The sequence below is a fragment of the Hydractinia symbiolongicarpus genome, chromosome 8 (assembly GCF_029227915.1).
Source record: "Hydractinia symbiolongicarpus strain clone_291-10 chromosome 8, HSymV2.1, whole genome shotgun sequence".
NCBI classification, from domain to species: Eukaryota; Metazoa; Cnidaria; class Hydrozoa; order Anthoathecata; family Hydractiniidae; genus Hydractinia; species Hydractinia symbiolongicarpus.
The window spans coordinates 29,627,562-29,639,609 of record NC_079882.1 but is presented as its reverse complement, the minus strand read 5'-3'; the positions used below and the strand labels follow the sequence as shown (position 1 = coordinate 29,639,609).

The window sequence follows — 12,048 nt, the reverse complement described above, 5'->3', positions numbered from 1 at the left end:
TTAATTCCTATTTCCACATGCGCCTTTTACAGGTGGGGATGTTGGGCTTTTCTACGTCAGTCAAATTTTTTGGCAGATATGTATGTGTGGCCTGTGTATTCTATTATTATTTGATATTATTATGACTTATTAATATTACGGTGAGGCACACCAATTTATGAATCCTGATATATGTAGAAATAAAACATCATTTATATAGGAGATAAATAATTAAATAATAAAATAGATAGTAAATAAATAAATTTGTAATAGATAAATAAATCAGAAATGTAAGCAGACGTCATGAGTATATAGCGGAAATGAGAATGTAATTCACAAATAAAAAAATTTGGGTCATGTCTGAAAACCACTTACAAGCAGTTTGATGTGATGATTAAGTTATGATTACTGACATCACACATTATTTGTCCTGCATTGCATCAATTAAATTTTCTTTCCTGGAATCCTAGTCTGTTCAACAAATTTAAAAAAATTGCGTTCTATGCAAACCATCTTTGATTATGGTCAAAAAGAGTGTGACATCAAAAACTACAAAAAGTGACTTATATGAATAACTTTTGTAATATTCTACCGATAAAGCCTATATTTTACAGGAAGGTGCTAATACCATATCAAAACAAATGATTCTTTTGTTACTTGAGTCATTATTGTGGCTTCAGGCGCATTATTGTGACAACTCAGTTCTTATCAGCCACCAAAGTAATTTCAATGAGAAATACAAAAATGAAATAATTTTAAAGTACTAAAAAGATAAAAGAAGAAAAAAATCATTAAATATACATTGTTTTACCATATTAACTTCAATATAGTTTGTTTTATTAAAGAGACCAAATTGTGGCTGACAGGAGAGCACTTTTTCAGTGAATAGCATTTCTTTGTATAGTCAGCATAAATTTTAAATGACTAATTTTGTTATATAAATGTGCATTAGTTGGTTAATTATAAAATTGAGTGCAAAAGGTCAATGACAAAGTGCTAAAACATGATTACATGAATGCTGAACTTTTACAAATAAAATTAACGAAAATAATAAAACACTATACTTAACTAAACTGATGAACAAAAATACTGATGCTGATAAAATATAAGTGAAACTTATGCATTGCATATGCATCTGATAAGATATAAATGGAGCCTAAATATTAGAGCTGACATCCCCAGTAGATGGGTGTTCTTTCTGTTTGACTTTATTCGCAAAGTACATTCACTCACATTGGATGTGACACTAATATGATGCATGTCATAACTTTTTAATAAGTTTAAATATGAGTAAAAATATTTATTACTACATAGTGCATCATTTCTAGTAGTTCATTGTTTTTTAGTACAAGACCATTTCCTTGTTTCACTGATATTTACAAACAGATTCACAACAGCTTCTTTGTAGAAATACGGTTTAAACTCACTTCATATGTTTTACTTTAACATTTTCATATTTGAGTGGAATTACATGACTATAATAATCCTTAGATACATTGCCAGAAATACATTTATTTTCAATTACTTTTATGAACCATATCGGATCTATTGACGCATCATTTGCTGCAACAACAACTATTAGAAGATAAAAAATCCAAAACAGATGTATCAGTGTCACTATAATAATCTACACAATAACAATGTCCAGTTTGCCTTTTTGAAACTTAATAATGCTAACCTATAATTTACCTTCCAAAATCTTAAAACAAATGGACTTACAAATTTCTTTTTCTTTTGTATGCACATTAAAGTCTGAAATTTGGACCTGGAAATGGCTCTTATCGTAATCAGGACTTGAAATGTGCTGAGGCTACTTGATAAATTAGTTCAAAGAGAACACTTCGCTGAAGAACTAGAAATAATCCAATCAAGTGATTAGGGAGTTTCTCAAACATATCAAAAGATCAGAAAACGTGAATTGAGGCGACGAAGCGTAACTGGATCTTTTCGTCGATGAAGAAGAAATGTTTAACGTGTTGGTGGAAGACTATCTCAGATGGAGGAAGAATTTGAATTTAAGTACCCAATCATAATGCCTAAAAACAATTGGTTATCAGCATTGATTATGAGATGGTGCCATGAAAAAACTCATAATTCTGGAAGAAGCATCACTCTACACAAAATTCGGCAGTGGTGCTACTGGATAATTCATGTAAATGCCGAAGTTAGAAAATTAATCCACAAGTGCCTACACTGCAGGAGCCTCAGAGGTAAACAGGGCAGCAAAATTATAATGGACGCACTGCGGCGTTGATCTCTTCAGGCCACTAATAATCAAGCCATACAGAAAACTTGTGAAACGGTATGGCTGTCTGTTCATTTTATATGGCTTGTAGAACAATTCACATAGAAGTCATGCACACTCTGGAGACAGATTTGTTTATATTGGCCTTGCGAAGATTTGCGCTAGAATCAATGTAAGGACAATGCGCAGTGACAATGGAACCAATTTCGTCGGGGCAGAAAACGAATTTGTCAAGGCCCTCAAAGAATTGGACCAACAGAAGGTCAAACATTATCTACTGGAAATCAAGTGTGACTGGATCAAATGTAAAAAAAACCCACCTGCGGCAGCACATATGGACGGATAATGGGAACGCCAAATTCGTTATACACGTTCCATCTTGAAAGACATATTTAACCACCATGGCCAAAGCTTAAATGAGGAATCATTGCACATGATTTTAACAGAAGCCAAGAGTATTGTAAATTCAAGGCCCTTCGCTGTCGAAATATTAAGTGACCCTAACACAATTGCACCAATATCACCAATGACGATAACCACTTATAAAATCCAAGATAATATTTAGACCGATCACAAAACTGGTGCTAATATTAGAAAATGAATATTGAATCCCCAACGAGGAGCCTTCAAACCGAGACCAATGAGTCGTGAGTTGTGTTGGAAGCTGGAAATTGAAGATATATTAAATCCCGACAAAGAGCCTTCAAGGAGCCATGTATGTCAAGATGATACCAATGCATCTTGAGGGGAGCTAGATGAAATGGCCCCATTGGGACTTGTGTTCTTGTTGTATATATTTATATTAGATCAGAATGTGATCCGGGTGTGCGTGCTCCGTGTCGTCTCATGTGGCTTGTTGTTGCAGATAATTATATATTAGGAAAACTGTTCTCGTTGTGCGTGTTGTTCATGCCCGTGTCGTATCATATTGGCTCTTTGTTTATCATGCGTAACCATGTAAAAAAAAAAATGTAATCTGGAAGACTTTAAATTGGATTTTTCACATCTTCCCCTAAAATTTGGTCTTCCTGTTTAATGACCCAGAAAAAACCTGAACATTCTTAACTATCTTGTCCAGACTTGTATCGAGCACCATGCAACATTCAAGTGTGTTAAGCTTACCACAGCTATGCCACTGTGGATGAAAGATCCTGTCATAATCGAGGCTGGAAATGAACTGAACCATCTTCACAAACTATTTTGAAAATCAAATGATCAATCTTGGCGCAAACTATATCCAGATTATAAGAAGTTTTACAAGAAGATAATCAAAGAGACTAAAAACTCGTTCCTGAAGAAATTTCCTCAAAAAAAACGAAAAAAGGTTTGGGATGCAAATTGAATTCTAACGAACCACACAAAAACAAATACAACACCATCCTTTAGATATGAATGATTACTTTGTTAATTTAGTATCTGATCACATGTTAAAAGAAAATAAACAATGTGACTTTAAATCTATTCTGTAAAACCTTCCCAATCAAGGTAGAAATAACAAATTTCAAATCAACCATACAACACACAAAGAAATTAACAAAATAATAAATGGTTTGAAAAACAACATTTCCAATGGGTTTGACGACATTCCAATATGTTATATCAAACAAGTAGCTTAATTTCACCTATTGTTGAGGTTATCAATTCTTTAATTAATCAAGAAATATTTCTGCAACAATAGAAAACTGCTCATGTTTGTCCCATACCAAAGACTGATATTCCAACAAAAGTCAATCCTAAATCGATTGTGCACCTACACTGATCAACGACACTTACATAAAACAACACAATCAGGATTTCGCAAAGGACACTCAACATCAACAATGTCAAAAAGTGAAATTACTTTGGCTATCTTGATAGACTATTCCAAAGCATTCTATACTACAGATCATGGTGATTCTGCTTAAAAAACTTTACAATCTAAACTTTTCTCTGGATTTACTTGAAATATTTAGTAGTTATCTAAGCAATCGGTATCAATATGTGCAGATTGATGACCAGAAATAATCTGGTGAACAAATGAACTTTGGTATGCCACAGGGAAGCATTTTAGGCCCTGTGCTGTTCAATCTCCATGTTATTGAACTCTCCCATAATATCTGCGCAATGTCTATACAATACGCAGATGATAACACAATCTATCGACATTACAAAATCAAAGATATTAAGCAGTGCATCCAAGAAATGGAAAATGATCTTGACGAATTAATCTCCTGGTCTTGAATAAACAATTTCTTTGTAACAGTGAGAAACTTCAATTTATATTTTTTGTTTCTCAACATCTATCAAAACTGCTTGGGAATGATTGGAATTACTTTCTTTATTGTTCTGAAAACTATATAGAGCAAAAAGCGAAGGTGAAACATCTTGGAATTACATTCAATAACATCTAACATGGAATGAACAAGTTAGCAATATCATCAAGTCCGCCTGTGCAACCCTTCGCACATTACTAAAATTCAGTAAGGTTTACTCCTTTGCAAGAGAAAAAGTCCTTCACAGAATTTTATTGAGATTTTATTGAAATGGCAATGTAGTATTCGTTTTTATTATTATTATTATTACTATTATTTACCCAGGATAGCCTCTTCAGTTCCTATTGGTACTGCTATCAACGAGGGTCCTGCGAAGGGGGTCCTAGCGCATTTAAAGCTCCCATTTGAGCTACGAAAGTCGTGGAAGCACAGCAATCGCTCAACTAGACAACCGCCTAAGATATCAATCCTATTCTCATGCTGAGCGCTAAGCAGAAAGGATAGATTCACACTTTTATAGTCTCTGGCATGACTCGGCCGGGGTTTGAACCCAAGACCTCCCGCACTGAAAGCGAACGCTCTACCACAAGGCTATCAGTCGGTAGATTAGATACCACATTATTAGATTAGATTAGATACCACATTATCTGCAGCAAAGATTACAAAAGATGCAGAATATAACTGCGGGGTACATGCTGTCCAGATGGCTCCCTGTAAACGAATTGATTGACTGGAATACGGTGAAACTTGTTCATAAATTGAAATTCGACCTAGAATGTCGACCTAGAATTTTCCTGAGCCTAGAAGAAATTTGCGATCATCTTCTTGAGAACCAACTGTTAACATTGGAGAAAGCAAAACATTTCAAGATCAAGCACGGATATTTAATGCACTTCCTGAAAACCTCGAAAAACACAAAGCTACAAACATTTCTCTAAAGATTCTAAAACGTTTTATTTAGATAAAGTCTTAGCTAAGATTCTCTGGACATAATTTTAATCTAGCTTGTCATATTGACTCCTTCAATTCTTTGTGTCAATAGTTTTTCGCATTTTTTGGTTATTGTGCCTACACCTTTTTTTACGTCCATCTTTCTAATTTCACAATTTTACCTCATGATTTTAAGTTTTATGGTAATTTTAGAATTGTATTATTTTATTATATATTAATAAATTTTCAGTTGTATTTTTAATTTATAAGGAGAAGAACCATATACTTATATGGAACCCGATTTATTTTAAATAAATAGATAAATAAATAAATGTATGTCTGGCTATGTCCTCAATTTATTGGGCATTCTGTACTGTGTGAGTCTTTGTAGAGAACAGTTTACTATGTTAAAAACTATATAAAATTTATACTAAGAATAGTATTTAAAGTGTATTCTTCTCAATACAAACACACAGCTACAATCTTATAAATATGAAGCCACAAAATTGCAACATTGCTGCATTTTATGATGTTTGTAGTATTTAACATAAGCTGTAATTTTGTCAAGTGAACTAGATAAACTATAACTGCCAGCCAGTAAGTAGTAAATTAAGTGATTAATCAAAAAAGGTGAGCTATTATTCCCATTTTTATGTATAATCACTTGCATATAAATGTTAGATGTTATCAATTATAAATAAAAGACCTAACTCATTTCAGCCGCTTTTTCCTAGATATAGTATATTTTAATGTCTGCCAAATACTTGTGTATTTTAAGACAATTAATCTGTATAAGTTGCTTTCCACATAATCTTCATGGTTGGTAATGGTACACAGATTAAACTTATAGCATATATAATTAAAGTTTAAAAAAAATACCAGAAAAAGAAACTAAACTAAAATTTAACTATATACCATTAATATCACCAAATTTTTTTTAACTGTTTAGCTAAACAGAACTGAAGAAAAACTGGAGCAGAAGCATAAAATGTTTAGCTTAACTATGACGTAATATATAGCTGTCAGCCACTTTTGATACTCTAATTAGGGATGAAAAAGTGACTAAATGTCACAAATAGTGGGATTTTTGACCATGATTACTTATACACAAGTTATTTCATAATGCAACATTCTCTAGCTAGACTTTTTCCCAAGAAAAGTGAAATGACATAATTTAGACGTTCGTGTAATATAGCTAGCTAGCTAGTTAGTTAACTTAAGGCTAGCTAGCCATATAAAATATGCACATCTATCTATCTACCTATGTATCTACTATCTATCTATTTAGCAAACAACAATCAATAATATTCTTTTGTCAAGAAAGCACCAGCTAGCTAGCTAGCTAAACAACAAAGGTATAAGAAGACTCTTATAACTAAAAAATAAAAAGTTTGATAGATTAATTAACAGTTTCCTTGCTAGCTATATAAATGTTCTAATAATGAAAATTATTTTGATACATTAATAAAATCTGACAGCTATCATGACATACACCACCCACAAACACGACTTCGGTTAAATGCCAATCGTTCGTTTTTCCTCCTGGTTATCCCAAAAAATTATGCTTTATCAACAAGAAATGTTCATGCGCACTCCATCGTAGATAAAAACTCCATTGTGAGTGCGCATGATACATTGTTCTTACCGATCCCTACTTTTCACCAACAAGTTCTTTCACCTATCAATGCATAGTAATGCTTTGGAAAAAGAACATTAAAAATTTTTTTTTCTTGAATAACTATGCAAAAATAATATTTCTTTGCTTTTGGGTGCTCCAGAACGAGGAAAAATTATCTACCATAAAAAAAGCATTAGAAACGAAAGTTATTATAACAGTATTCCAAATTATTTATAGTGTAGTATCATTGTGTATGGTATCTTATACAGCATCAAAATCTGATAAATATAATTTCATAAAAAACACTGACTTTTTCGGAGCGAAATCACAATTATGGCACGACGGCCCCACGACTGAATAGAGTTGGGAGAATATATTGTTATATTCTAAAAATATCTTAAATAATAATAATTCTGTCTATCCAAATACCGTTTGGGGATTAAAAAGAAGTTTATACAAAAATAAATTACGATACAGAATGTATTATGTACAATTAAGGCAAACTTTTACATATATCAGTCCTCTACTGTCATTGACGTTAGAAATTCTTCCAACAGCCTTCGTAGGACTCGCTTAATTTTAAATGTTATTGAGCGTCCGCCATTTTGAAAATTCGAAGAACAACCTGCACGTCTTTCAGCTGTTGCCAGGAATAAACCATATAAATCAAGATTTATTTATAACGTAAAACAAGTTTCCAGTCTAATGTGACATGCTGCAGTACCCTACTTAGCTTAACACACCCTTACCATTTTGCAGTATGTCTTCACCAGAGCTAGATCACCATCGTGAGAGACGTAGCTCGTCTCTAAATCGAAATTCAAATCGTTCATATAAAATGCAAATGCAATACGACGATAACTATGGTGGAAGAACTTATAGCACTCGTAATCGCTCAGATAAATTTCAGGTAATAGCATCAGGTTTACCTTCTAATGTGCCAGACTATGAATTAAAGGATGCTCTAACTCATGAAATGGAAAAGTTTGGAGATGTTTTATCGATAGACTTACGACGCCGAGATCAACTAAGACTTGCATACATAGCTTTCAGAGATGATGATTCTGCAAGGCAGTTACGAAGATACTGCTTAGAAAGGCATTGTAAAGTCATAGCATTCCAAAGAACGTTGCATTTTGATTTTGAAATGCTGGGAGAAATGCGCGATAGAGGACGTGAGACATACCAACAAAGAGGAACATTCAACCATAGAAATAATTATCAGAAACCAGATTACAGAAATGACCGTTATCAAGGGGGGAATGATTACGACAACAGAGACAGATTTAATCAAAGTCGACATCGCTACAACAATGAAAGTCATATAAATCCGAGAGCTACCCGTACATTGTTTGTCGGTAATTTAGATCATAGTATTACTAAAGAAGAACTAATGCGTATTTTCGATCATTGGGGTGCAATTGATGATATTGATGTGAAAAGACCTCCAAATGGTATTCCTGCCTTTGCCTTTATTAAATATTTAGAACTGGAAGCTGCTGCATCTGCAAAAAATCAAATGTTTGGTAAAGAAGTTAATGGTAGACCAATAAAAGTTGGATACGGCAAAACTTTACCCTCAACAAGATTATGGATTGGTGGTTTAGGGCAGTGGTGTACAACTGAAATGCTTAATAGAGAATTTGATCGTTTTGGAGCATTAAGAAAAATTGATTATTCAAAAGGAAGTAGACATGCATTCATTGAATTTGAAAGTTTGGATGCAGCATCAGCTGCTCATGCAGAAATGCGGGGTTTCCCGCTTGGTGGACCAGACCGGAAGATTAAAATAGATTATGCTGAAATTGATCGTAATCGTAATTCAGATGATCGCGAAAGGAATTTTGAAGGCCGTGACAATGAAAGTCGGTACAGTGATTATTCCAGGGGAAATAAAAGGGTTGAAAACAGATTTGAAAATCAAAGTGAATACCCTGGAGGTAGAGGTAGAGGTAGTTATGATAATCAACCTTATGGACGAAGAAATGATTATGCTAGAGATGTTGAAAGAGGTGACAGACGAAGAACTCGAAGTAGAAGTCCTGTGAATAGTGACCGAGGAGATTATAAGGTTCGGAATTCTTCAGAAACTAGAGCTATAAGCCCACCGTCAAGGACCGCCAGTGATAATTCTCAAGGAGGTAGGACTAGAAATGATTCTTCTGCATCAAAGGAAAATGAAAAAACTGGTAATGACAACCAATCAAGTCAAAAGGAGATTGAGACTAAACCTTCAGAAAACCTTGCTGATGTTTCTAAACGTTTTGTTGTTGCTTGGAGAGGAGCTTTTGCATTAAAAAATAGTGCCTTTCCAGTGAGAATGCATTTAATCGGAGGTAATCCTGAGTTGGCTGATTTTTTCCTCCGTGGCATAGGAGTTGGGGCAGGACCAGCATTGAAAATACTTAGCATAACTCAACGCCTTAGATTAGATCCACCTAAATTAGATGAAGTTTCAAAACGCATTCAACAAGTAGGAGCTGGTGGCCACTGTATACTTTTAGCACTTCCAACTGGTGATGATATAGAATTAGATAGTTCGTTTCAAAGGAGACCCTTAAAAAGTTTGGTAACTTATTTCAAAAAGAAAGAAGCAGCAGGAGTTATTATTCTGAACACAGAAGGACCATCAGGAAAACAAGAGGAGAGTGGCATGTTGCATGCCTTTCCACCATGTCAGTTTTCTCAACAGCAGTTACTAAAAGTTGCACCCAATTTAGGTTCAGATCCTTCAAAGGAAGACCATTTGGTAGTGATTGTTGTGAAAGGGACATCTTCAGCATAATTCAAAAAATGTTCTTATATGCATTTGATATGTATATATATATTCATTTTTAATTATGAAATTATAAGTATCAATGGTTACTGTTTTTTATGTAAAGAGACAAGAAAAATATAAAGCTTTTTAACCTCCATTTAGTAGATATTTGTGGCAAATCTTTAATGCATGCTCGAAACATTTTAAATCCTAACCACCAACCAAAAGATTTACTTGTTGTTTACATACATCGTTATGAGCTGCTTGGTAATAAAATGAAGTTCTTAACCAAGCTGTATTCATTTTAAAGTGAACTGTGTTTATGATATTTTCAGTCTTCATAAAGAGAAATTTGTTATGTCCTACCTCTCCAGTTATTATGACCTGTTACTACACCATGTTCTGCTAATCGTTAAAATTTATCATCAACATGTTTAACATATCAGATAAGTTGTGTCAGAGATGTTCATACCATGCAGAATTCATATATTGTGCATGTTGCATTGTTTTCATTTCTGGAAAGAACGCAGAATACAATCATCAATACGAAAAGTCACACAGAAAACTTTATGCTGTTAAGTTTGTATAGACTCATCAGTATTTGGTATTAATTCTGGTTTTGCTACAACTAGTATTTTTTTGTTTTTGTGGTATTTTCATTTTTGTGTAACACAGCAGTTTTTTTTCAATTTTCTTTGATGACTCAATCACAAAAGTATCTACATATTTCTGATTTTCAGGGTTATTTTCATTAAAAAAAATTTTTTTAATGTGTTTTTCCATGATTTCTTGTTTTGAACTATATCAGCTTATTGCAAAAATCCTTAACCTTGGAATATTTTTAGTATGTCTTTGGAGATTTTAATCTTCACTTTTGCTAAGTGACACAATATTCTTGTAATTAGGTCATTTTTCTTATGCAGTGTTTTTTTCCCTAAGGTACATGCTAAAGCAAACATAGCAAATCTTATTTATTTGTATGCTTACATTGCATGAAGATATTATTTAGTATGTTGCCACACGTCATGCCACTAATTAATATTTTAAAATTCAGGTTATGAGTGCTTATTGAATGCAGCAGGGGTGCTTATTTTAGAATTTTAGAATTAAGTCTGCCAAGTAAACAAGATCACAAATTTATCTCTTTCTCCAATATTTGATGCTTCTCAGAAACAGCCTGTATTTTCTAGGTGCTTTTCTATGTGATAATTATAAAGTGGGATGTTTTCCGGTATTCAAAACAGTATTCAAAATATATTTTTAGAATAAGTTTGGCGCTTTTTAGAAGGCAAGAGCTTAAAAGAAATGTGGTATTCATCCTTTTTAAAAAGGCTTATGGTACATAATAAAATGTCTCATTGCAAATTATGTGTGGTTTATATTATATACATTCTAACTTTATATCTTGAGTAACTATGTCACCCTTTTTTGTTTTTCTTTGCACTGGAGGATAGGATAAGATACCAGGTGAAATAAGTGGGTTTTTTTTTTCATTCTATAACTTTTTTGTATCAAGTAATTGTAAAGAAAAGAAACTGGAGAATATAGTACATGTATTTCTCACAAACCAAAAATTCTAGCCTGGATCCCATTCTTTCCTACTTTCTTCACCTTTGAAAGTGTTATCAATATTTTTATTATTTTTGTGTTGTAGCAATGTTCAATTTATTTTTGCTTGGAGGTTATGATTTGCGAATATTTTGGTGTATCAAAAAAATCTACTAAATGGATGGTAAATTTGCTTTCTCTTTTTTATGTGTAATATTGAAACGTAACCGCCATTGAAATTGTAACCATTTAAATGCAAAAAGAAGAAAATTATTTTTAATTTTTAAATTTTGTTCTTAATTTGGTCTGCTTGTTGTTGCTTTACCCTACTATTGAGTTGACTATTTTTCGCGAATTCTGCGAATTTTATTTATATTCACGAAAATCTGTCTGTACAAAAATTCCAGTAAAAGGTAATTCGCGAAAATAAATCTTCGCGAAATTATTTGAAATGACGTATTGGCTAATATTAACATTTTGAAAATTTTAGAAAAACAAAAGGTTTTTTTCGTTTTCGCTCTATAGATTTTCTTTGTAAATTTCTTTTTTTGTAGTCGATAAAAAAAATGTTCAGCTTTGGTGAGATGAGCAAGTTTAAATTAAAGGCTATCTGATCTCAATAAATGAGCCTTTTTTAAAACAAATTTAATCATGTCATTTCTTTAATTTAACGCGTCTTTAATCATTTTGCCGAAAATGAAGAAATCCTTTTCCTATG

The 12,048-nt window shown here is 32.9% G+C and overlaps 1 protein-coding gene across 1 annotated transcript; it reads left to right on the top strand.

Moving 5' to 3' along the window:
- The first annotated feature begins 7,441 nt into the window (after positions 1–7,441).
- On the top strand, positions 7,442–11,618 carry LOC130655870 (RNA-binding protein spenito-like). The gene has a single exon (XM_057458685.1). The coding sequence runs from the start codon at positions 7,785–7,787 to the stop codon at positions 9,807–9,809; it is 2,025 nt and encodes a 674-aa protein (XP_057314668.1). The 5' UTR covers positions 7,442–7,784; the 3' UTR covers positions 9,810–11,618.
- The last annotated feature ends 430 nt before the right edge of the window (positions 11,619–12,048 follow it).

Coding starts and splice junctions, on each gene's coding strand:
- LOC130655870 (XM_057458685.1), top strand. CDS start 7,785: ATGTCTTCACCAGAGCTAGATCACCATCGTGAGAGACGTAGCTCGTCT.